The sequence below is a fragment of the Ricinus communis genome, chromosome 2 (genome assembly GCF_019578655.1).
Source record: "Ricinus communis isolate WT05 ecotype wild-type chromosome 2, ASM1957865v1, whole genome shotgun sequence".
NCBI lineage: Eukaryota > Viridiplantae > Streptophyta > Magnoliopsida > Malpighiales > Euphorbiaceae > Ricinus > Ricinus communis.
The window spans coordinates 3,607,857-3,634,466 of NC_063257.1; the positions used below are offsets into that span (position 1 = coordinate 3,607,857).

The 26,610-nt window shown below is 35.0% G+C and overlaps 3 protein-coding genes and 1 pseudogene across 5 annotated transcripts; all 4 read right to left on the reverse strand.

Annotated features, from left to right (window-relative positions):
• Positions 1-281: 281 nt before the first annotated feature.
• LOC8288546 (putative receptor protein kinase ZmPK1) lies at positions 282-3,278 on the reverse strand. Its single transcript, XM_002510105.4, has one exon. It carries the CDS (start codon positions 2,932-2,934, stop codon positions 466-468), a length of 2,469 nt encoding a protein of 822 aa, XP_002510151.2. The 5' UTR covers positions 2,935-3,278; the 3' UTR covers positions 282-465.
• Positions 3,279-5,522: 2,244 nt separating this feature from the next.
• LOC8288545 (putative receptor protein kinase ZmPK1) lies at positions 5,523-7,243 on the reverse strand. The gene has a single exon (XM_025157620.2). It carries the CDS (start codon positions 7,010-7,012, stop codon positions 5,771-5,773), a length of 1,242 nt encoding a protein of 413 aa, XP_025013388.1. The 5' UTR covers positions 7,013-7,243; the 3' UTR covers positions 5,523-5,770.
• Positions 7,244-9,217: 1,974 nt separating this feature from the next.
• LOC8288543 lies at positions 9,218-12,027 on the reverse strand (annotated as a pseudogene).
• A 5,034-nt stretch (positions 12,028-17,061) lies between these two features.
• LOC8288542 (protein MRG2) lies at positions 17,062-22,406 on the reverse strand. 3 transcript variants are annotated; one of them, XM_048371232.1, is made up of 10 exons: positions 22,057-22,406; positions 21,714-21,767; positions 21,612-21,625; positions 21,163-21,302; positions 20,142-20,182; positions 19,481-19,585; positions 19,028-19,107; positions 18,659-18,828; positions 17,720-17,870; positions 17,062-17,347 (listed from the first exon to the last, which is right to left on the reverse strand). In XM_048371232.1, exons 1-10 carry the CDS (start codon positions 22,180-22,182, stop codon positions 17,266-17,268), a joined length of 963 nt encoding a protein of 320 aa, XP_048227189.1. In that variant the 5' UTR covers positions 22,183-22,406; the 3' UTR covers positions 17,062-17,265. The 3 variants fall into 3 exon arrangements, with proteins under 3 accessions (XP_048227189.1, XP_048227188.1, XP_015572446.1); XM_048371231.1 differs by having other exon boundaries at positions 21,985-22,403; XM_015716960.3 differs by having other exon boundaries at positions 17,786-17,870; positions 21,985-22,398.
• Between the last annotated feature and the right edge of the window lie 4,204 nt (positions 22,407-26,610).

Genomic DNA, 26,610 nt, shown 5'->3' on the forward strand with positions numbered 1-26,610 from the left:
TAAATAAGAGCAATGAGTTCTTATTTTTTTTTTAGTTTAATAAATACACTCATACTTTATTAATTAATGTTTTTTATTGGCAAAAGTTATAAAGAAAAATAAGAAAAACCTGAAATCATTAATATTTATATAAAAAACAGTAAAACAAAAAAAATGAAATATAAAGCATTTTATGGGACTTAAAATCAAATATTTTACTTTCTGAATATCTTTTAAAATACTCTTACTAGAGGTAAGATTTTAGCGTGGGAAAAATTTTACCGACAAAGAGGCATTTAGGATAATGGAAAATGTAGAGCAGCATTTCTAAACCAAATTATTTATTTTACATCTGATAATTTTCCAGGATCAAGAGATAGAAAAAGGTTCAGATCAATTTTCATCTAGGAAAACAAAAGAAAAATAAGCTAAGCCTTAACATAATTTAGTTTGAAATTGCAATAGCTGAGGGCCTTGCCGCGAAGATCATTTTTCCTCTCGCAAGAGCTGCTCTACTACCTGGCTCATTGTAGGTCTTGCATCTCTGTCTTCCTCAACACACTGCAACGCTACTTCAACAGAAATTTCTAGTTGATTTATGTTGTAATCATTTGTTATGATGGGATCTATTATATCTGTAACCCAAGATCTGTTTGCAACAGCTCCAGATTTTTTTCCTCTTACCCACGCCACTAGCCTCTTGTCCTCCACATTCTCAACATCCATTGCAGGGCTCTTTCCTGTTACCATCTGTAGCACAACAATACCATAGCTATAGACATCCACTTTGGAGGTGATTGGTAGATTGAAAACCCACTCAGGAGCCATGTACCCTCTAGTTCCTCTCAATTTTGAGAAGCCTGAATTTTCACTGTTTACTCTGCTTACTAACCGAGATAGCCCAAAATCTGATACCTTTGGCCTGTAATCAGAGTCCAAGAGAATGTTTTGTGGCTTTACATCACAATGTAGAACCCACTCTAAGCATTCTTCATGCAAGTACGCTAGTCCTCTGGCAGTACCCACCGCGATTTCAAACATTTGCTTCCAATCAAGTGATTTGGAAGATAGGTTTTCCGCCAAGGATCCATGCTCCATGTACTCATAAACCAAAAGCCTGTGATTTTTGTCTGTGCAATAGCCCCACATGTCTATCAGGTACATGTGGTTAAGCTTGCCAATTGTGCTTACTTCTGCTAGAAATTCAGCTTCTCCTTGGCGAGCTTCATTGAGTAGCTTAATTGCTGCGACTCGATCATCAGATAATTTTCCTCTGTACACAATTCCTCCTGCTCCTCTTCCAATTTCTTCTTTGAAATTTCTTGTTGCCTTCTTTAGCTCGGCATATGTAAACCTTTTGAAACCAGTTGCAGCCTGAAGGTAACCTTGTGTTGTACCAGTGCTCTCATGGTTTCTTAACAAGAAAATCAACACCAGAATTATGGAAAGAATTTCAAACAGGCCAACTCCAGTTACAAACCAGAGCAAGAACCTCAATGACCAAATTCCACGACTTGTTACATACTTTCTTGGCAGAATGGTAGCATTGTGAGAACAATTCCAGCTATTTTCATCATCAGCCGGCCAATTTGAAAAGGAGAGCTGATTGTTTTTAGGAACTTTCAAGTATAAATCTCCTTCAAAATTTGGGGCACGCTGCCCATTTAGCAACAGAGTCTTGGGGAAACAATAAGGGATATCACTAGGATGGTCATGCTTGATAAATTTAAATTGGAAACCCTTGCAATCACATCTCTGCAAGCATTTCTCCTTACACTTATCAAGTGTGGTATTGGGAAAGAAGCCAAAATCATATCCATAGAATTCCACATGGCGGAGTTTAAGGAAAGTAGCAGCGTTACTGGCACAAGAAAGACCAAACTCCCGGATACAACCCATAGACCAGTCCGTTTGATTTTTTTTCTTGAATCCTGGAATGCAAGAACATCTCCTACCAGAATACGGATCATAAGTACAAACACTATTGGGTCCACAAACTCCATGAACAGTGCATGGCTGAGAGGTAAGCTGCCATGAAACAACCCAATAGTCATTTTGCTCTTCTCGACTATACAACCGAAGATTACCGTCGAAATCAAGCGTCAATCTTCTTTGGAGCTGCTGTCCATAATCCGCAGAGGAAAAGGTGAAATTATCAGTGGCAGAAAAGTTACCAAAGGCATCTAGTATGGCTATTCTACTGCTGTTGTATGTAGACCTCTGCTCTTCCCAGGGCAAAAACCCAGGGTCCGGCCAGAAGACGCTCGAGATTTCAGGGCCATTAAAAAGAAGATGGAGAACATTATCGTTGTCAAAATAGAACTTGTAAAACCCTGTAGAAAAGTTGCTTCGGCCTGTGGATGAAACAAGCTGTGTATCTCTAGTGAACGGTTGCTGTGGAAGCAGAGTATCGGTGGGTGATTTAAAGCTTTGCCAAATACAATGCATCATGTGATGTAGAAAAAGATTACCATAGTCGTCTAATTCTAACTGCAATGAAGCGTCAGAAGCAGTACCGGTCGCCCAAACCGGGAGTCGGCCTCGACCAGATGCATCAGTGAGAATAAGATTACCAGTTTTGAGCAGGGAAAGCCTTGAGCGTTTTCCATTAACTGGTTCGTCACGGTTGGCCATCCAAACCACAGTGCAGTTATTTCTGGGGCATGAAGGTTTGCTAAACCAAATGGCAAAGCAGTAAGCATTGTGGCCAACACGGTAAAATCCGGCAGTGAATTTTCCTTTTGGTGAAATCAAGACATCATCTGGATTCTCCACTGAGAGAGATGAGCCTTTGCTCAAAGTGTTTTGAGATGTTGACGAACATGAAAATGGAGGCGATACGATCAGAAACAGAACAACTAACGGAAAAAGGGAAGACATTTTATAAATGCAAATATCTGAAAGCAGAAGATGTATGAATATGGGCAGCCGCAGCCCAGTATCCAACTTTAACATACAGACAAAAATGAATTGCTGACGACAGATACAGTACGGCAACCGGGACAAGATATTTGTACATCACCAATGACTTTAGTTTCTCTTGGTCTATGGACAGTGGCATAATGCTCCACTGGAAGAGTGACAGGATGGTATAAAATGGTGGGCCTGTATGTTTGGAAAATGAAAAGTACTCCCTCCCTCGCGTAGGCTACCGTAATATGGCTTCGTTTTCTTATTTACTTTTCTTCAGGAAAAGGACCGGGGAATTAATTGCTTCTAGACTCCTAGTGCAGAGTGCAGCGCAGGGCAGGCAATAAAATTCCAGAATTCGTTTCACAGTGCCAGACGATATCTTCTAGCTCAATTTTCAAACTACGAGTCACGAGTGGGAGGTCAAAACTTGTGACATTTGGAATTTATCCTTAAATCTGGAAACGAATGAATTCTTTTTCTCCTTAAAATCTTTAACTATTCTCAATCTTGATAATTAGAATTGAAATTTACCCTCAATGAAGAGTTTATATAAAAATATTCAGTCTGGATTCCTACTCTTATAAAATAAGGTTTCCTCTCGTAATAAAAAGATGAAAAGAAAACAATTAAAATTCACCTACCCTAAAAGTTAAGACAGATTAGCAGTTTTAGTTTTTAAATTGGAAGTTAATTATGATTGATCATGATTAAAATGGGGTAACTCTTCCATTAGTCTGTCATCTGTTGAAATTTCCAGTAGGCTGCTCGTAATTGTTGTGTCCTTTGGGTTGTTTTCTCACCTTTCATGTGAAAAAAATAAAATAAAATAATAGGAACTATTAACGTTGAAGTTAAGTTTATACTTTGTTTATACCAGTGAATTGGTAATTTTATTGTGGCTGCAGATTCGAAACTTTTTAAAAATTCTTCAAACATATTTTAGAAACTTTAATTTTTTTTATTTTTTATTTATTTCTAAAATTTCAAAAAAAATTTTAAAAATTTATCTATTTAATTGGAATTTCCTACTTTAAGAAAGACTTTTAATTTTTTTCCTATTTTTCTTACTTTCTATTTATCAATGATTCTTAACTTTTTCTATTAATATTTTTTTATTTTATTAATATTTTTAATTCTTATATTTAAAAGTCTCTCTCTCTCTCATTTTATATATATATATATATATATATATATATATATATATATATATTTTTTTTTTTTCTTTTTCATACATTATTTTCTCTTGGTGTATAGTAAGTAGCTATTCTTTTAAAATCTAGTAAATATCAGCTAGTAATTTAATAGACAAATCACTTAATATATATTTATTAAATACTAATATGATTTATTATATGAATTGTATCAAATTTATGTTTTTTATGATGATAAAGACAATAATACAGTAAAATATCTAGAATAATTATTTACTATTATTTTAATTTTTCATAAATAATTTTATTTATTTAAACTTTATTAAAAATATTAACATTACTTTTAAGTATTTGATTTATTATAATATATATATATATATATATATATATATATATATATATATTTTATATAATATCTTGTTTTCTAACTTTTTTAAAAATTTTGTATTCCCACTGTGTATCATGTTATGTTTTATTTTTCTGCAACTTAAATATTAATTGAGTGGAATATAAAATGTAGAAGGTAAATTACAAAACTGTCAGTACAATGATATTAGGCCCCACTGATAATATGATAAGGTCTATGAGGAAGAGGATACTCCAAATAAGATTCAAACAAATGACAAATTATTGGAGAGTGATGAAAGGATGACATAGATAAATAAAGCCTCATATATGTGTAGTGGAAAGTGGTCTTATCCCAAGTAAAGCACCAGAATTGCAAGTTGCTGCAGCATATCACTGTCTTGTCTTTTCTTCTTTTGGACAAGGATTACTAGCTTGTAAGAATACGAGATACTTATTCACCTTCTAAGTTCCTCCGCACTCCTATGAGCAACTTACCCAATTTTACTAACACTTTTGTTCTATTAGGCCCAGATATGACAACTGAATTCTATTTTAGTGTTCAACTGCCAAATTGTGCATTATCTTAGGAATTTCCCTCTGAATTTCTAGTATCAACCGTTCAAAGAACAACTAGTCTCCCTCCCCCAAAAACACAGGCAAGGTTGCTCCTACCATTTGATGCTAGGAGCGGATTAATCCATTTATTATTTTTAAAGATCTCAAATTTAAGTACTTTAACCGGCACCAAATGTTAGGGGCTACTAGATAAGTCAAATAAAAACTTGAAAAAAGAAACTAAATTTTAAAATCTAATATCATAATTGATATGGTATCACATGACACTAATGTTATGATTATTTATATCTATAATAACGGGTAAAATAAGTAAATTTCTTTTAATGTTAGAATTATTTTAGAATTAAAATTTGATCAACTACGAAGTGCTTTTTATTAAAATAAAAAATCTAAAAACCAATTTTCTCATATATATCTAATTCCTTTTTAACATGCTGTAAAAATTAAGATTAATTAAATAAATAAATAAAATTTAATGGTTGAAATTTAAAATGAATAATTCAACTACTAAGATTTAGTACGACATGAATATCATATGGAACTAAATAACGATCTGCGGTGCTTTCTTTTAAGTATAAACTGTTACATGAAAAGAAGATCTAACTGTTAATTACTTGAAACAAGTGCAAGAAATGTTATATTTTCAAACGGTAAAGGAATTTCTCAAACTAACTAAACGTAAAAAAGCTTACTCGCTTGGAAAAAAGTGCAAAAGAAAAATAAAACAATGAGAAAAATTAGTACATTATTATTTTGATGATGAATGAAAAATTGAGTTCGTCTCATGTTGCTAAATCCAATAATCAATTATGATTTTCAAGTTGCAGAAGCAACTCAACGACTCTCCGCATGGTGGGTCTGGCATCTTTGTCATCCTCTACACATTCAAGTGCAACTGTAAGCAGAAGTTCCATCTTAGATTTCTCATATTCACTATCCGACATGGGATCTATGATCCCAGCAATCCACGAAGCCGTTCCACTGGCTAATAACATCTTAGGATAACAACTAGGAACAACACTGTTCTCAATATACCTGTACTGATATCCTTTGCAGTTGCACGATTGCAAACATAATTTCTCGCACATCTTCAAGCTAATATTGGGAAAAAACCCATTATCATTGCCATAAAATTCGATATTTTCAAGTTTGATAAATCCAACCTCTGTATCATTGTCACACGGGAGGTTGAATTCTGGTTCACAACCATAAGACCAGTCGGTAGCATTCTTTATTTTATATCCTGGAAGACAAGAACACTTACTACCAGAAAATGGATTATAGCTACATGTGCTGTTCTGTCCACAGATTCCATGAATTTCACATAGTTTAGATCTAGCTTGCCACGAAACAACCCAAGTTGCGCTATCATCCTCTCGTATATACAGTCTGGCATTCCCATCAGAATCAAGTGTCAACCTTCGTTGGAGTCTCACTCCAAAATCTGCTGAAATAAAACTGAAATTATCAGATGAAGTGAACCTTCCTAACGAATCAAGTATGGCAATTCTACTGCTGCTGTATGGAAACCTGCCGCCTTCCCAGCTTCGAAGCCACGCATATGGCCAATAAACACTTGAAACCACTGGATCATCATAGACAAGACATAAAAGGTTATAGTCATCAAATAGTAGCTTGTAGAAGCCAGTGGAAAAATTCGTTGGGCTTCTTGATGAGACGAGCTGGATGTTTCTTGTGAGCGGTTGCCATGGAAGAAGAGTATCCGTAGGTGACTCAAAGCTTTGCCATAAAACAACCCCTTCCATGTTACGCAGAACAAGATTCCCAGAGTCATAGAGGCGTAATTCTGTTGAAAAAAGCGAAAAGGTGTCTGTTGACCAAGCAGTGGACTGGCCAGCATCGGTTATTATGACATTTCCAGTTGCCAATAGTAACAGCTCTGAGCGTTTGCCATTAACAGGAAAATCACGATTTGCCATCCAAACAACTGTGCACTTGTTAGCAGTGCAAGATGGTTTGCTAAAATAGGCACTGTCTCCGACAGGATAAAAGCCAGCAGAGAAAACTCCAGTGGGTGAAATCATGTTAAGTGTGAAATGGCACTTAGGTTGTCACAGCAACAATGGAAAAATTTACTCTTGTTGTCTTATGTGCATTGTCCGATATGGTGCATGAAGATTTCTTGTTGTAGTGAAAGTAATCTATTTTTTGGTTAAGAGTATGATTAGGATAAGCATGTCTTGTTTAAGTTAAGCCAATGCATGTGTAACACTATCTTGTTTAGTGTGCTAGATTGCCTTGTTTAGTCGGCTAACCTGTGTTAGTTGCTTTAGTTTAATCATTGTAAAAGCACTATATATTTGCTTATCTTGTCAATAAAAAAAAGGAGCAATATGTATCAATATGCACAAAATATGAAGCTAGAGTTCTAAGCATTTTACTCTTGCATTTGCTCTTTCTTCTCTTCTCAAAAAACTTAAACAATTCAGAATGTCCTTTAGGTTTTCCACAGAGAGAGATGAACCCTTGCTCAAAACAGAATTATATGTTGAAGAGGGGATAAGTTATGGAATAAAACAAGTAAGAAAATGTAGAAACAATTCATATTGATTATTGAAGTTTTGGGCTTGGGTTACTTAATTGAAGCCGGGGTATGAATCTGAACGAGAAGAAGGAAAGTTCTTGCATAACGAATTCGATACTTTAAATGACTCGACGAAGACCTGCAAAAGTTAAGTAAACCATCATGCGGAACATATGTTGTCACTGGTCCATAAATATAAGAAAAATTGCAAGTCTACAATTCATAACACATTTGCCAACTCCTTTCTAAGTATCCCTTCTCATAAAAACTATCCTATAATTTGCTCTTTTCGAACCACTACAATTTTGTCTATTTTTAATTCATCATTGCCAAAACTTTTTAGAAACATTGGACTATTCTTCCATTTTCAAGAATTTTGAACCAAAGAAAAAAAAATAGTTGCAGTTAATTGATATAAACTAGTCAATCGTGCAAATTATATTTTATATTAATAAAACATTAGACTAATTAGGTATTTATTGTCTGAAAGATTCTTTAACTAAACTTGGTATATATACCAAAACTGACATGAGAGTAACACATACCTACGAATATTCTACATTTTGTTATTTGATACTTGACACATACTTCGTTACTTAATACTAATAAATATATGTCAATCATTTATCACTTTAATATACAGGTGAGAATATACACCAAGTCTGGACAAAAATTTTCTTTATTTGTTAGTCATGATCTAAATTTAGAAATTGACTTTTGATCAATAACTTGAAAAACTCATCAAGTTGTCAAGTTGGCATTTATCTTCAAAGTAAATCCACCTTTCAATTCAGGTATCAAATTTCATTTCATTTCTTTTTCAAACTCAGCTGATGAACTTTAATTCAGTAGAGTGGTCTATATAACTATATAAATTACTCGTGTGGTACTTTCTTTTTGGTTTTCCTATTAAATTACTCGTGTGATGCTTAATTCATAGATTGAGTACAACAAGTTGTATGTTTAAACCTTAATTTAATAGCTAGCAAATATGTGATAATTATTGTGTATTTGTCATGAGATGTCATAAGCCACATTATACTTAGCAATGAGGCATCAAATACCACATCATACTTTAAAATGATGTACTGAATGTTAGCTCATATCCTGTGATTATGTGTTATGTCATATATTATAATATATTGCAATTATGTGTATGGTTGTAACTAACTAAGCTTTTCCTAAGTCACTCAAAATTTGATTCAATAAAAATTTATTTAAAAATATTTATTTAGTTAAACGAGTTAAGTTAGAGCATAATTTCAAGCTCAACGATGTTGGAGTTTAATTTTAAAATAATTTAATTTATTAAATTTCTGAATTTATTATTTTATAGGCTTGTGAGCTTAAGCTGAAATTCGTTTGTTTGTAAAATTTACAAACATATTCGTGAATTTGAACTTATGAGTATACTTGTTTTCAGTTTTTTTTAATTAATATAAAATAAAAATTACAGCACTTAAAATTAAACTAATAATAAGAAAAAATAAAAATTATAAAAAAAAAAAGTAATAAACAAATTTAGCTAAGAATGAATATTTCAAAAGATAATATTTGAGATTAAATATGCATCCGGCCTTTAAATTAAGTTGATGCTGCACGTATGCAAGGATTGATCCATCTCTCCAAAAGCCAAGCGCTCCCTTCCTTTCCTTACTCCGATCAAATACAGCCAAAGTTGGAAATTTGATGTGAAACACCAAAATACGATTCTAAATCTGGACAATGTAGAAGAAATCGATTTCCATGTAATAGTAGAAGCGATCTATATTATTATTTATAGAGTTATCGCTTAAAATAATGCTTGTAATGTATAGGGGAAAAAAAAAAACAGTAAATCATTTGTATAAAATCAACGGCCGCACGACCATATCAGCAAGAGTCAACAGGCGGAGTCATTTACAATTGTCCAGAAGCATCTCAACAACTCTGCTCATGGTAGGCCTTGCATCTCTCTCATCCTCCACACATTGCATTGCTACTGTAATCAAAATTTCCATTTTAATTTGGTCATATTTTCCTTCCAATTTGGGGTCTACAATATCTTCGATCCATGATGTTTTTTTCCCAGCACCTTCATTTTTCTTGTCCCTCACTAATGCCACCAATCTTTTATGCTGTATATCCCCAATAGTTTCAATTCCATGACTTCCAAATCCTGGATTCTTTCCTGTCACCATCTCCAACACAACGATCCCGTAACTATAAACATCCACTTTTGATGTGATTGGCAGATTAAAAACCCATTCAGGAGCCATATAGCCTCTAGTTCCTCTTATCTTTGAGAAGACTGAGCGGTTTGAATCTTTGTCAGCTCTGCTTAGGAGCTTGGATAAGCCAAAATCTGATACCTTGGGGTGGTAGTTGGAGTCCAGTAGTATATTCTGGGGCTTTACATCACAATGCAGAACCCACTCCAAGCACTCTTCATGTAGATAAGCAAGTCCTCTTGCCGTGCCCAAGGCGATCTCAAACCGCTTTTGCCAATCAAGTGCATTTGAAGAGAGATTTTCAGTCAAGGAACCATGCTCCATGAACTCATATACCAAAAGTCTATGCTTCCCTTCTGCGCAATAACCCCATAATTCTATTAGATTCATGTGATTAAGCCTCCCAATGGTGCTGACTTCAGCCAAAAAGTCTGCTGCTTCTTGGTTAGCATATTAAGTTTTTTGATTGCTGCAACTCGACTATCGGACAGAATCCCCTTGTATACGATACCTCCTGCTCCTCTTCCAATCTCCTCGCTGAAGTTTCGACTTGCCTTTTTGAGCTCAGAATAACTGAATCTTTTAAATCCAGTTGCTGCAGGATGGTAGTTTTCTGTAGCTTCATTTGAGTTCTTTTGAGACTTTATCAAAAAACACCAAACAAAAAGGACGCCTAAAATCTCGACTCCTCCTAAGGCACAGGCTAGCCAGAGCATGGCCCGTAATGTCCCGCTTTCGCCAATTTTTGTGTAAGCTCTGTCCAGAGACTGAACGATTTCACTTGAGCAGTCTAACCCAAATCCTGAATCTGCCTCCTTATCCGAGAATAGGAAGGTTTTTGGAACTTTCACATAGAAGTCTCCACCAAAGCTTGGGGAATGTTGACCGTTCATCAGTAACATCTTAGGGTAGCAATAAGGTACCGGAGTATCGCCGATATATCTGTATTGAAATCCTCGGCAATTGCAAGATTCCAGACAAAATTTCTTGCACATCTCTAAGCTGACATTTTGATTATAGAAGCCAGCATCATTTCCATAAAATTCAACATGTTCTAGTTTAATGAAACTAGCCTCCGAATAATTGTCACATGAGAGACTGAATTCCGGTTCACAACCATAAGACCAGTCAGCTGTGTTCTTTATCTTATATCCTGGAAGGCAAGAACATTTATTGCCAGATATCGGATTGTAGCTGCATGTACTGTTAGGCCCACAAATTCCATGAATCTCACACAATTGCGATCTTGCTTGCCAAGATACCACCCAAGTTCTGCTCTCCTCTTCTCGACTGTACAATCGAACGTTACCATCAGAATCAAGTGTTAGTCGTCGCTGAAGTCTCACTCCGTAATCTGCTGATACAAAAGTTAAGCTATCAGATGAAGTAAATTCGCCCCACAAATCATACGAGGCAATTCTACTGCTGTTGTATGGGAACCTGTCGTCCTCCCAATCCTGAAGCCATGGATATGGCCAATAAACACTTGAAACCTCTGGACCATCATAGATGAGACGTATAAGATTACTATTATCAAAAATTAGTTTGTAGAAACCAGTGGAATAGTTAGTGTAGCTTCTCGCCGAGACAAGCTGTGTATGTCTGGTGAGAGGTTGCAAAGGAAGAAGGGTATCCGTAGGCGAATCAAAACTTTGCCACATTACATCATCCTTCACATCCTGCAGAACAAGATTACCAGTGTTGTAGAGTCGCAACTCTACTAGGATGGTTGAATCAGTGTCTGTGGACCAAGCGGTGGATTTATCCGCATCAGTTAAGATAAGATTTCCAGTATGTAGCAGCAAGAGCTCTGATCCTTTTCCATTAACTGGGAAATCGCGGTTTGCCATCCAAACAACAGTACAATTGTCACTGCAAGATGGTTTGCTAAACCACACGGAAAAGGAATAAGCATTTTCGCCGACGGGGTAAAATCCAGCAGAGAAAACTCCATTGGGCGAAAGTAGAACATCATCTGGATTTTCCACAGAGAGAGAGGAGCCTCCTCTTAAAACAGAATCAGATGCAGAACATAAAATATGAGGGGACATAATCAAACAGAAAGCAGTCAATAAAAACTGGGTATCCATATTGAAGTATATGAAGATTGAAGTGTTGAAAGGTAGCTTCAAAGTTGACAGTTAAATAGCATATAACGGTCAAATCTGAAGGCGAAGATGCTTCTCAGTTTACATGACCGGCCGTAGAACTGACGGACTAATAAAGACTTTGAAGTAAACTCGTGCAGCTGCCAGGAAAATTAAAGTTGATGGAAGACATTAATGCCTCGACATAGTAAATCGGCATTTTTACATGTCTGGTTTTATGCAACGCTGGGCAGAGTCAAAATTGATGTCTAGCTAGTTGCATAGAACCTATATTAATTTCTGTAAGGGTATTTTGTGAAAAAGATTGGATTGTTGCTTATCAAACTACGATGAAGTTTACATTTGGTATTATGAGATTATTGTTACAATTTGTTGCTAATATATACATGAAGAAATTAACGGTAACTAAGTCTGATGTCCTTTCCTATATTCCTATGTCAACGTTCCATTTTTGTTTGGGGTGAGGTGGAAGTGACCTTTCTTTCTTAGGGAAGAAAGGTTGCTCCTTTGCCCTCAATACAGGTCTGTGAGGAGCAGTCTGGACAACTTTAGGCTGTACTGATCTGAAACCTTGACTGATGGACATTATCCTTTAGTTCGGTAAGTTGTTTTCCAGACTTATGTCTTCAACACTCCTCCTTAAGGTGGGTTCGAACAAGTTAATAGAACCCATCTTGCTAAGAAGCCTTTGGTGACTTGCTTTATCCAGGACTTTTGTAAATAGATCTGCTAGTTGTTCGTGGCTTCTGACAAATGGAGTTGCAATCTCTCCTAATTGGACTTTTTCTCTTATGAAGTGACAGTCAACTTCAATATGCTTGGTCCTTTCGTGAAAAACAGGGTTTGATGCGATGTGTCTGGCTGCTTGGTTATCGCAGTACATTTCCACCGAACCTTTGCATTTTATTCTCATGTCAATGAGCACTTGCTTAATCCAAATGAGTTTACTCGGTACTCAGCTTCGGCACTAGACCTTGCAGTTACAGATTGTTTTTTGTTTTTCCAAGTTACTAGATTTTCTCCTACAAAAGTGCAGAACCCAGAAGTCGACTTTCTGCACAACTGCCTGCCTAATCTGCATCAGAGAAGCCAATAATAGTGTTAGCATTATTGTTATTTTTCATCCAAATACCTTGACTTGGAGTACCCTTGAGGTATCTAAGGATCCTATTAACCGCATCTACGTGAGGAGTACGGGGAGCATGCATAAATTGACTAATCATACTCACAGCATAGCTAATGTCAGGTCTGGTGACGGTTAAGTAAATTAATTTTCCTACTAGGCGTTGGTAATGGCCTATGTCATCTAAGGGATCGACATCCTCTAAGTTGAGTCTAGTTTTGGTCTCCATTGGGGCATTTATGGGCTTAGCTTCTATCTTTTCTGTTTCTTTTAAAAGATCAAGAACATACTGTCTTTGAAATAGAAATAGCCCTTTATATGATTTGGCTATTTCTATTCCAAGAAAGTAAGTCAATTGACCAAGATCCTTAATGTTAAATTCCTCTTTTAGTTTTTGTTTACTTTCTCAATTTCCTCATTACTGTTGCCTGTTATAATAATATCATCCACATATACTAGGATAATGATCGTATATGTGTGAGTGTGTTTACCGAACATAGAGAAATCAAAAGTACATTTGCTGAAATTAATTTTTAAGAGAAAATGACTTAGCTTGGCATACCATGCTCTTGGTGACTGTTTCAATCCGTAGATTGTTTTTTTTAACTTACATACCAGGGAAGGATCAGAGGCTAATTTGTGACCTGGGGGGAGAGTCATGTACACCTCTTCTGCTAGAGATCCCTGAAGGAATGCATTCACATCCATCTGAAATAAGCTCCATCCTGAGTTAGTAGCAACAGACAGTAAAATACGAACCGTGCTCATTTTAGCTACCAGAGTAAAGGTTTTCTGGTAGTCTACGCCATAGGTCTGGGTGAAACCTTTTACTACTAGCCTAGCTTTATACCTTTCAATTGTACCATCATGCTTGTATTTGATTTTATATACCCATTTACAGCCAAACGGTTTTTTATTTGGTGGTAGGGTGACAAGATCCCAAGTTTCATTTTTCTCCAGGGCTTGGAGTTCTTCTTTCATAGCCTTACACCAATTAGGGTTGGTGTTAGCATCATAGAAAGAAGTGGGCTCGATGTGAGAAGTGAGCGCATTGGGAAGAGTGGGATCATTAGGAAAGTAGGGGTAGATTCATCAAAGGTTACATTTCGGGAAATATAGGTTTTATAAGTGGTAGGGTCATAGCATTTGTACCCCTTTTTTCAGAGGAGAACCCTAGAAATATGGTTTTGACAGAACTCTTATCAAGTTTATGATGTCTTCTGACGTGGACAAAGGTTGTGCAACCAAAAACTCTAATGTGACCTAATTCGATTTTCCTTTGTTTGAGAATTTCCAGAGGGCTGAGGTTGTTGAGAATGGAACTTGGGAGCCGGTTGATGAGATAAGCTGCAGTGAGGAGGGCATCCGACCAAAAAATGTGGGGAACATAGTTTTGAAAAAAGAGAGTTCGAGTAACCTCAAGAAGATGTCTATTTTTCCTTTCGGAGACCCCATTCTGTTCAGGGGTATAAATGCAGGTAGTTTGATGTAAAATGCCTTCTTGTGAAAAAAATTCAAAAAAAAATTTGTTAATATATTCAGTATCATTATCTGAACGAAAAATTTTGATTTTGGCATTATACTGATTTCAGATGAAGTTAAAGAAGTTGCGAAAGCATGTAAAAACGTCATTTTTTTCTTTTAGCAAATAAACCCAAGTAATTCGTGAATAATCGTCGATGAAAGTTACAAAATATTGGAAGTGACTATATGAGGTGACGGGGCCAAGTCTCCAAACATCAGAGTGGATTAAAAATCAAACATTGTTTCAGATTTGGTAGAAGACAAGGGAAAAGGTAATCTAGTATGTTTTAAAAACTTGCAAATATCACAACAACCTGAATCTATTTTGAGACAAAAAAGTTGATTTAAGACTTTATCGGACGGATGCCCAAACCGCATATGCATCAACATGCCTTGGTGGAATATGCTGGTCGAGGTTAGACACTAACTAGTTGTTGTGAGGTAATATAGTCCATTTTTAAGGTATCCTTCACCAACTGTCTTTCTGGTGAGTCGATCCTGAAAAATTACTGTAGATGGTGAGAAAATAACATTACAATTTAAAGTCTGAGTTATTTTACCAACAGATAATAAATTAGATTTAAAATTAGGCAATAGAATGATATTTTATATTATTTTATTAAACAAATTGGACGAGACAAAACTAGAAATTTCAGCTCGACCACTATTTGCAACGATCACATGTTGGGAATCTGTAGTGACAAAATTGTGTAATTTTGTTGAATCCCAAGTCATGTGATCGGTTGCACGAGAATCAATAATCCAATTTGAGCATTTATTTAAGGAATCTGTGTAATTGTAAGATACTAAACCTGACCCACGGGATTGCTGAGACTGTAACATGGACTGAAGCTGAGAAATTATTTGCGAAACTTGAAAATTTTCAGTTGGACTGGATCTGGTCGGTGGGTTGGGCTGGTTGGATCACTGTGTGAGTTTGATAAGATCACTGTGTGACGTGATGAAGCAGAAGAAAATTCGGATTTGTTGGGTAGATGATGACATGATCAATCCTACTCTGATACCATGTGAAAAAGATTGGATTGTTGTTTATTAATCTATGATGAAGTTTACAATTGGTATTCTGAAATTATTGTTACAATTTGTTGCTAATATATACATGAAGAAGTTAACGGTAACTAAGTCTGATGTCCTTTCCTATATTCCTATGTCAACGTTCCATTCTTGTTTAGGGTGAAGTGGAGGTGACCTTTCTTCCTTAGGGAAGAAATGTTGCTTCTTTGCTCTAAATTCAGATCTGTGAGGAGCAGTTTGGATAGTTTTAGGCTGTACTGATCTGAGGCCTTAATTGATGGACATTATCCTTTGGTTCGGTTATGGCTTCAACATATTTGCATATATATTGTTATTATGTTTATGTATTTGGATATATATATATATATATATATATATATATATATATATATATATATATATATATATATATAGTTTATTAATCTTAATTGGCTTAAATTCGCTATCGAGAGAAAAATTTAGAATGATTGTGGTGTAATGATTAGTTAGGCGGCAGACGACCACATCAGTAGTCTTTTATTTATATTTTGTGATTTTTCTGTTTGGCTGGGCCGGTTGTTACGTTGGCCGGACAAATCTAGCCTACACAAACCTTAAAAAAAAAAAAAAACAACAAATGGCCTGTAGAAGCGTGGAAGTTTACGCATCCATATTTATAACAATATCTCCTTTATTCACGACAATAAAATAAATAAAACAAAAAGTTTAAGGGAGATGCCACCTCGTGTATTATTGACAGCTTCAAATCCGGGGTTCTTCCCGATTTAAGGGTTGGTCAAACGGTAGGAGAGAAGAAAAAAAAGCTGTTCAGCGGACAGGGCTGTTGACGTCTTGAAACTTCCCAGTACAATTTGAGTTCTTGATGATGGAGGGTATTTACGTAAAGTGGCAAATTTTAGGAGTATAAAATATTAAAATTTGACTTCTTTTATTTATTATTCTTTTATCCCTTCTCTCTCTCTCTTTCTTCCTATCACTCTCTGTTTCTTTGGAAAAAATAATTTAGTCTTCAAAAACTATCCTTCGGATGAGCCCCAAAAGGTGAAAACAATCTTTATTTGAAATTTGGTCAGACTTGCAAGTTCAATCACGTTGATATGTGATTCAAATAAAAAGAAAAGAAATTAAACTTCTTTCTCTAAAAATCAAACCCTGATCTCCCTGTAGATCTGTTTTTTTCTTTTAATATTTAAATTGAAAATATAACTATCCTTATGGGTTTTCGTCTTCTTTTTTTCCTTCTGCATCTTCGTGATGCTGCTCTTTTTCGTTGGAGGTCTTTCATATTTCTATAATAGGAAGCAGTGCCAACATCGCCATGAAAAGTACAAAGAAATGTATAAATTCTTTTTAATTGGATTCCTTTTATTAAATTTAGCCTCCAATCCGCCAGTTTGATCGGAGGACAGAAGTCCACCTCACTACCCTAGACTCAGAAATATTTTTCAAATTACCGTGAAAAAAGAAATTTTACAAAATTTTATCCTAAAATAATAATTTTTTTTTTTTTTTTCAAAATCCTAGAGAAAGTCCCTTCAAATCCACAGGGTAATATAATAACAGGACTGAATAATCAATTGCCTCGAATTTGCCAAGGGGATTCAAAGTGCATGACAAATACACTTAAGTTCCAAATTTCTGCGACCTTGAAAGGAGATGGATAAACACAGTAAAAAAGAAAATATACCTACAGCTGTATATTCTAGTATATATTATGTACAAACTCCTCCTTTACATCCCCATTCTAATCATCTTATCTGTTGGAGCTTGTTTCAGTGTCTTCCAGTACATGGTAAGTAGAGAGGAAAAAAGCGCTCTGATTTTTCTGTAGAAACCTGCAAAACACCAGATTCAATCCATCAACAGATTGAAATTCTGAAAACAGAAGAGTTGCTGCAGACAGCTTTGCACCATTCAAATTGTAGGATTCTTCTGAAAATATTTGGAACTAATTCTTCATGATAACATGGTTTTCGTAATTACGAGAAACCAGTAAAGGTCAATTAACCCTAAAAATATTTCAGTCTCGTGGATGTAATCTTTTTTTTTTCTTTTTTAAAAAATATATATATTTTTTCCCCTTAGTCCCCACTTTTAGTATCAAGGGATATATCTTCCTGACATACAAGGTCCAAGTCGAACTTCCCATTCAACTACTCTTTGTTCATAAGCTAGCATATCCTGCATGAATTTTTAATTATTTGTACCCATGTAGATCAAAATGCAGAGTTTGAAGGATTTGCACAGTGAATGTCTCCAATGAGAGGTCATACTTGAGAAATTCAGCAAATACTTGCTGCAACTCCATCAGTGTCTCGTCTTCAATGTTTGCATAGATCAATAGCTCTGGCAACTTAACTGCAACCACCAGAGAAAGGTTATTATCCAGCAAGTGTCGCAACAAGCACTTTTGCTAAAAAGAATTTGCAAATAAAGAGAAGCACAAATTCCCGTAACATTAGCCGTCATCGTGCCAACCATTGCCTATATTCCTGAATTCAAGATGCAAAAATGCTAGATGAAACATAGATTTTCAACCATGTGCATTTTCCTAACTTCTATACTAATAAGTGGTCAACTATTGTTGTATTTCTAGTATGAAAAGAAAGATTACCGGAGAATATCATTAGAAGGGGAGGATGGGAGGCCAACAATAGGGCATGATTAGCGAGCAAGCTAATCTCTTATCTAATCAATTATACCAGTCCATCCTATCAAAATCAAATTGACCTAACATGCTTATAGAGTTGAAAAAATTGCATGCTGATTATAATTGCTTCACCAGTTGACTTCCTACAGCAAACTATCTCCAAAAGTAAAACGACATAACCCAGAGGTGATAGGACAACCAAGTCCAGATTATCAATCTGGCTGCTTAACAAAAGTAGAGCAAATCCACCAAACATATCTTCCTCAGTGTTGTGCAATAGAAATGTTGTCTAATAAAGATATTGCAATGGCAAACACAATTATCGACAAGTATATTTATAGATGTATCAGTGAAAGCATCCATTGAAATTAATATTATACATAACTGCGCTTTCAATTTTTTGCCTAATTCAAATAACAAGTAGCTGAGAACTTAATGAAGGAAACTGATCACAATTTCCAGTGCAAAGTATTTACACCCTAGACAATGAACATACCAAACAGGCGCAATAGATGCTCAGCACCATATACTGTTGAGGGAGAAACATCATCTTTAATTGCATCAGTATACTGTTCACGCTCACTTTTGTACAGAAGCATTACCACTAATGCCTTGTTGAAGTACCAACATAAACCTTTTATAATCTCTCCAACAGCTTCAGAAATCCTAAAGCCACCAAAGCATAAAAACATTAACATCAGCAAGGAAATTTATTGGAAGGAATTTTAAAATAAGTAAGAAAACTGATGATAGAGCTCATAGAAAAACATATGTATCTACCAGAGTCTGCTAAATCATAGTAGCTCAAGAATAGCAACCTAGTACAAAGATTAAGAGTTAACAGAAAAGGTAGCAAAATTCTTACAAGCCATCTTTCTTTAATCTATAATCAAGATACTTCTTCATGATGTCATCCACATTAGGGGTACGAGGAAGTTTAACAAGCTGATAAAAAAGGAATAAATTAAACCCATGAAAATCAGTTGTAAACAGTGCTCAGTTGTAATTATTAATTAGCACAACAAAAAAATCAGATATACAGAAATCACTATAATGACAATCTAACTAGTTCAGTCTTATTCAGACAGTTAATATCACATTGAAACTAATTAAACATCCATTCAGCCATGCTACTGGATTGGATACTCGAGGATGCAGAAAATTGCCAGAGACATACACCAAGATAATAGAAGCAAAAGGGAGAACTTTAATAGCAGTTAGCAAAATGAACTAGATCATAGTATAGGACTGCAATAGGAACAAGTAATTCAAGGCACCAGAAAACTCTGTGAAATCAATATGAGCAATGCATAGCTACCTTGCCCAGGTGAGTGATAAATTGACAATCATCAAGAAGTTGCTTCTTTAGCGTTGGTGGAATTTGGAGATTCACAAGCTTTTCTAAGGATAGAATGCCTTTTTCCTGACAGTTGAAAAAACAATGAACTAAACAAAGAGATGCCAAATTATGCATAGAAAACCTCTTCAGAAACTGATGAAAATATTGAAAGAAATGGGTTTCCATTTTACTTTTGAGGGATGAGTACCAGGGTTTTAAATAACAATATTGTGAACCGAATATGTATAAGAAAACAGTGTAACAGTATTGGACTAGATAGGACTGTATTGGACTGAAATGACCACAGCTATTGTGATTTTTTAAGAGTAATTCTCATTCAATTTAGTGCATTTTGAAGCATATTAGCTAAAGACAGTTTAGCGAAGAGTTTCTTTGTATTCGGAAAGCTAAAGGAAAAGAATGAAATAAAAAAAAAGCAGGTAGAATTTGAAAAAACAAAAGGAAACTGAGTTATTCCCGAATCGCTTGTAATGTATTGCTAAATCATGTATTGAGAAGTCAAATTCCCCTTAAGAAATGGTCGATATGGATGTATATTCTGCTATTTAAAACCCTGCTATGTACTGATTGATATCTACACACTGAGAGAGGAACTGGGAATGGATAAGCCAAAGTCTACCTTACTCAGAGAGTCACTCTTCCGCTTTCTGCCCCTTGCAGCTGCATATATTCCCAATAGAAGTTGTAAGGCCAATAACGCACAAAGCGATTTGGGCATATTTTGCAGTCATCAGTTGGAAGCATTTGTTTAACATGTAAGATTAAGCTAAGTTATGTGCATTGAGGATTCAATGATGGAACTAATTAACATATTTTCCTATTCATTGCAGAATGAACTCTATATATGTTGATTATGTGAAAACTAGAGAGATATCAAAAATTTAGTTTATCATGGGCAGGTTACCAGAGTCTGAGATGATCCTATTAGAAAGTTTAGCTAAAAGGGCTCATCTAATAGAATCTATATACAGTTGCTCAAGGATATTCCAATTACTACTGCAGAACACCATAAACGGCTCTTGAGTATACTCATACCAATGGCATGGATAAAATTCAAAATGCACCAACAAAACCGGCAAATAAATATAGACAAACCAAAGATCTCTACTGGAACACTCAATTATACATCAAAATCAAATTTTAAACACCTGTAGGTCACAGCATGCTTTAAATTAAAGTCAAGCCGCGAGATCATAAGCAAGCTCTGGTTAACTTATATGGTTCTCTTGAAAACTTTGTCTGCTCGATTATCAAGTCAACTCACAATGAAGTAAACTAGTGTGACTGCATGACCATCAGTATATGCATGCCTAGAACAATGATCTTGTCAGTAATATACTACAAAAGGTGCATTAAATGTTTAAAAGCAAAAACTAGAGAAATGAAGTTCCAATTGTAATATCTGATGAGAGTTCATACATGTAGGTCAGGAATTTTAGTTTCTAATTTAAATCTGAATAAATTGAGGAGAAAAGTTCAAGAGCCTCTTTTATTATTATTATTATTTTGATTCCTTAACCAAATGAATGACATAGTACAGAACTATAAAAAAAAAAAAAAAAAAAAAATTGTGAAAAGGAAATGATGTACTAAATATCAGATGATCTGCAATTGAATATAAGCATGTGCATCAATCTAACCGCTGGAACTTTTTGGTTTAATATGTGATCCACGCCCTGCTTTTGTGTTTTTCTCTTGGCCCTGCTTTGTTACGAGGAATTTCTGTACATTCTCATCATTATATTTCATAAGACGATTGACTCCAACCCATTCATCCCAACTGTTGGAAAAGAAAAAAGAAAAGATAAGCGCAAACATTGACAATTCACCAGCTATTATACTAGCCGGATAAGCCACAAAATTAGAGAAGCCAAAGCACATTTCTTCCTCTTGAACCTTTCAACTCCATCCGCTCCAAAACATAAAGACAGTTGGTCTAACACTAATATCACCTACATGGCCAATAAGTATTCTAAAGACGATATCAAAAAAGGCATATCTGAATTACACTTCTATGGCTCCAAAAAACCACTTGGCTCTTCTCTCAAATTAAAAATCAAGTTTCAGTTACATGATAGATGCTACTCACTTTTTGTTCCAACCCTGCAAAACATATGATATTATGCAATCAAAATGCTATAATAGAAAATGATTTTGTTTATACAAGGCTTACAATGAAGTTGAAACTTACAGGGTAATGAACATAATATTGCCATTCCTTGGATTGATAATCAGCTATAATCACCTTGTACAATAATAGAGGGAAAATAGGTTAACTCAAAGCTTTAAAAAATAAAAGCAATAATTAATAACTGGCTTCGAAATGGCGCATTATCATTTTTGAATGTGACATAATTGATTCAAACTTGCGAGATTAATGAAACACAAGCAATTTTTGGATTGGCAATAGAAAAAAGAGTACCATAGGAAAGGAACTTATAAAGGTCAATTGTATTGAATACCTTGGCTTCATAAATTTGTTGGCTATGGTAAGCAAGGACCTTTTCACCAACTTCATAAGGACTAGGAGATACCTCATCGTTTTCGTTTGCGGTTTCGGTTTCGGTTTCGGTTTTTGAGTCGGAGGCGACTTTGGTAGTTGACCCGTCGGATATGGTGGGAGAGGAGTCCGAATTCAATTCAGTGTTTGAGCTTCCCATTTTGCAAACGAAGTCTCTTTCTTTAAGCTTGTGGTAAAACTGAGGATTAAGCAGTAGACGGGTCAGTGATCAAGAGCGGAGCAGTTTCTCCTTCAGAACAATGGAGTCGACAACTGAATTTTTTTGGGAAGAAGAAGAAGAAGAAGAAGAAAAGATGGTTATAATTGAAAAATACGAGGGCCTGATTGATGGGCCTTCCATTCTTTTCTTTTTTTCTTTAATTCTCTGGAGCAAGGGGCTCCAAATTGCACAAATTTGCTTATAGCCACAATTCTTACGAGTTTTACGTGAAAAAATCTCAGTTACTACAACAACTTTAAAAGAGTTGCATATCTCAAAAAATTGAAGTTTCATTTATTATAAATAGCACATAAAAGTATCCAATTACAATTCTTCAATTCGAATTTAAATCTTTAATGAGTATATTGAGTGTGATTTATCATGTTTAATTATAATATGCGATCTTAGTTCCACATGAAATACTTGAGATTTTATTATAAATATATTTTTATTGAATACAAAATTCTAATTATATATAATACATATGAAATTTTATGTATCACTATTTAAACATGTAATATTTTTTTAATATATACAATTATTTTCTATACACATAGTTGAAGTTGGCGCATAATCTTATGATTTTTTATTCATCTAATAATTAACAAATTATTTTTTTAATTAAATAATACATTCTAAAAATAATATATTAAATAATAATTATTACTTTTAATAGTATAATAATTTCTAATAACAAATAATAGTGTATTTATTATTGATATATAAAATTTTCTCAATAAAATATTTTTCTGATTAAAAATTTATAATTTTAGATGTCTGATTTCTGATTATATAATAATTTTAAATTTTAAAAAATAGCAAATCAATAATAATATGATTAAAAAAATAATTATAAATACTTTGAAATGATCTTCATATTTATAGCACTAATAAAAAAAATTAAAATATATTTAAAAATTATCAATATTAGAGTGATAAATAATGATATATATTTATTATAAATTTATTTTAAAACATCACAACAACATACGAATAAATAACTAGTTGTTTTTAATTTTAAAAATTGAAATCGAGAAAGATATCTAAAATATTAGACAAAATATCCAAAATAAATAACTAGTTATTGTGCCTCTTAATTAATTATGGTATCCCGTGTCAACTTTCATGTCTTGCTCATCAATTGGCTTGAAGTATCTATAAACTTGGTTATAGTTTTCTGACAAATTCGGTGTAGCAAAAGGGAAAAAAACAGCACAAAAATAAAAATATAGAACCAAGTACGTTCTCTAATTAACTAAAAGAATGCTGAATAATATGGCATATATTATATAAATAATCATTAGCAGGCTAGGCACGAGAGAATTAAGATGTGGCGTGCACGTGCACGTGCACGACAGAATTACATCAAAACTTTGCTCCCAGCCACACTATTGTTGGTATTAAAAAAAGAATCAAATATAGAATTCAATTCAAGACTTACATGCATACTGCAATCAGTACAATGTTAATTCCGTGGGCTCACAATAGAATGGCTAACTAGTCCTAAACCTGAAACTTCTTATCGTGTGTATATAAGGAAATCAAGACTTAAAGAATCGTTAGTGAATGGAGAAAAAACATCCGGCAGGGTCCCCAGTGCTCGGACCAGAGTTCTTGATTACTTGATGAGTCTGAGCATTAATGGATCCATGACCCTTTCCCTCTCCACTTGGACCTCCGGTTTTAATCCCTTTTATGTATAATCCAACGAAGAACATTTCAATCCCTTTGTTAACAGAACCACGAGACACATAACTAAGATGCCGGGCTTCTGATGGCATCAAAAGAAATGAGCTTATTATAGCAGTAAGAACAAACAAGAAGCTAAGAGACTTTAAAGCCCTGCAGGTCATCGGGTGGTGTGTATGACCTTTTTCTTATTTTGCAATTAGAGCTGTAAGGTGTTCATATTTATAGGAATCTCAGAGGACCAGATTTGACTGGGAAAGAGAAAGGGAAACAGCCTTGAAAGCCTGCTAGGTTGCCGCCACCTTCTTTAATCAGTTGAAAGGAATGACCACGCGTCAGGACAGGGGATTACGAACACTGGGTTTCCTGAATATACTATAAAAAGTGTGAAACACTAAAGATAATTTAAAATCATTAATCTTTGTCTGCAACAATTTGAACTTCCATTAGTTGGCTTTTGAAGGGGTTTGCGCAATGCAAATATACAATTTAAAAGGCACCAATGCGTAAGTGGGGTGGAACAGAGAACCCATACTAGAGTTGCCCGAAGTTAGCGCATACCATAGGCAAGGCATGTGCCTTTGGTGGATTTCAAGTCATTAATTACTTCATGTTTTTAAGTCTCCGTGCTTTCAGCTTAGAATAAGGTCAAGCTTTCATATTAGAGGCGGCATCGATATATAGCTATTTTAGATTGTTGACGTTTATTTTTACCATAAAAAATGGTTATATATTGTGAATTTTTATATAATAATGATGAATATTTGTGTTACAAGAATTCTGAGTTTATTACATCTTGAAATAAAAATATATACATGTTGGATTCTGAGCCTTCTTTCTAACGGATACTTCTGAGTTTTTTGGGGAAAAGGTGGAAGTGACCTTTCTTGTCTTGCAGGAAAGGATGCTCCCTTTTTCCCTTGGTCAGGGATGAAAGGTCTGCACAAGCAACCTAGCTTGTGCAGCCTCTGAGACCAAAAAAGAGCTTCTATTTTCTGTGTTCTTCAACACTCCCCCTCAAGGTGGGTTCGAATAAGTTTATCGAGCCCATCTTGCTGAGAATAGAGTAATGAGTCTGATTGTCAAGAAATTTTGTGAATATATCTGCTAACTGATCTTGACTCTTAATATAAGGCGTTTCAATTTCTCCTTTCTGTACTTTTTCTCTGATAAAATGGCAATCCACTTCGATGTGCTTAGTTCGCTCGTGAAATACTGGATTGGACTCTATGTGATGGGCTGCTTGGTTATCGCAATGCATTTTCATAGGTTCTTCGCTTTCAATCTTTATATCCTTGAGAACTTGTTTGATCCAAATGAGTTCACTAGCTGTGGACGCCATTGCACGATATTCGGCTTCAGCACTTGATCTAGCAACCACACTTTATTTTTTGCTTTTCCATGTTACCAAGTTTCCTCTGACAAAGACACAGAAACCAGTGGTTGACTTCCTGTCACAGCTTCCAGCCCAATCTGCATTAGAAAAACCAACTATGTCAGTGGAGTTATTTTTCTTCATCCAGATTCCTTGACCGGGAGTTCTCTTGAGATATCTAAGGATCCGGTCTATGGCTTCGAGATGGCTGGAGCGAGGAGCATGCATGAACCGGCTTACCATACTAACTGCAAATGAAATGTCAGGTCTAGTGACAGTCAAATAAATCAGTTTTCCTACCAGGCGTTGATAATGCCCTACGTTGGTTAAGGGTTTGCCATCTTCAAGGTTGAATTTGACTTTGGTTTCCATTGGAGTGATGGCCGATTTAGCTCCTATTTTTCCTGTTTGCTTTAACAGGTCAAGAGTATATTTCCTTTGGGATAGGAATAATCCCTTGTCAGATTTTGCCATTTCTATACCAAGGAAATAAGAAAGTTGGCCTAGGTCTTTGATATCAAATTCCTTTTTTAGGCTCTGTTTGACCTCTTATATCCCCTGATCATCATTTTCTATTATTATGATGTCATCAACATACACTAAAATAACAATAGTATGTTTGTTAGTGTGTTTAACGAACATAGATGAATCTGATTCACATTTATTGAAATGAATGTTTAATAAAAAAACGACTGAGTTTGGCGTACCATGCTCTCGGGGATTGTTTCAGGCCATAGATTGCCTTTTTTAGTTTACATACCAGGAAAGAATCTGAGATTGACTTATGTCCGGAAGGTAGCTTCATGTAAACTTCCTCTTCTAAGTTTCCTTGTAAGAAGGCATTTTTTACATCCATTTGGAACAAATTCCAACCGTGATTGATTGCTATTGAGAGAAGGATTCTGACCGTATTCATCTTAGCTACAGGAGCAAACGTCTCTTGATAGTCAACTCAATAAGTCTGCGTGAAACCTCGGGCTATAAGTCTTGCCTTGTATCTTTCAACGGTTTCATCACTATTAAACTTGATTTTGTAAATCCACTTACATCCCACAGGTTTTTTATTTGGTGGAAGTGGAACAATGCTCCATGTCTCATTCCTTTCTAGAGTAAGTAGTTCTTCTTCCATAGCTTTACACCAAGTGGGGTCAGTGTTGGCTTCATAGAAGCTAGCGGGTTCAACAAGTTTGGAAATCTGACATAGATAGTTGCGGTATTGATTAGATAAGACATTATAGGAAATAAATTTCTGAATCGGGTATATTATCGAATGAGACACATAGTCTCTAAATTTCACAGGAGGT

What these genes read in the sequence shown, in the direction of transcription:
- LOC8288546 (XM_002510105.4), bottom strand. Translation starts at nt 2,934, where the DNA reads ATGTTAAAGTTGGATACTGGGCTGCGGCTGCCCATATTCATACATCTT.
- LOC8288545 (XM_025157620.2), bottom strand. Translation starts at nt 7,012, where the DNA reads ATGATTTCACCCACTGGAGTTTTCTCTGCTGGCTTTTATCCTGTCGGA.
- LOC8288542 (XM_048371231.1), bottom strand. Translation starts at nt 22,182, where the DNA reads ATGGGAAGCTCAAACACTGAATTGAATTCGGACTCCTCTCCCACCATA. An exon ending in TAAACCAAAAAGTTCCAGCG is followed by an intron (nt 20,183 to 21,162) that starts GTTAGATTGATG and finishes GAATATATGCAG; the next exon opens with CTGCAAGGGGCAGAAAGCGG. An exon ending in CTGCATTTTGATCTACATGG is followed by an intron (nt 17,348 to 17,719) that starts GTACAAATAATT and finishes GGTGTTTTGCAG; the next exon opens with GTTTCTACAGAAAAATCAGA.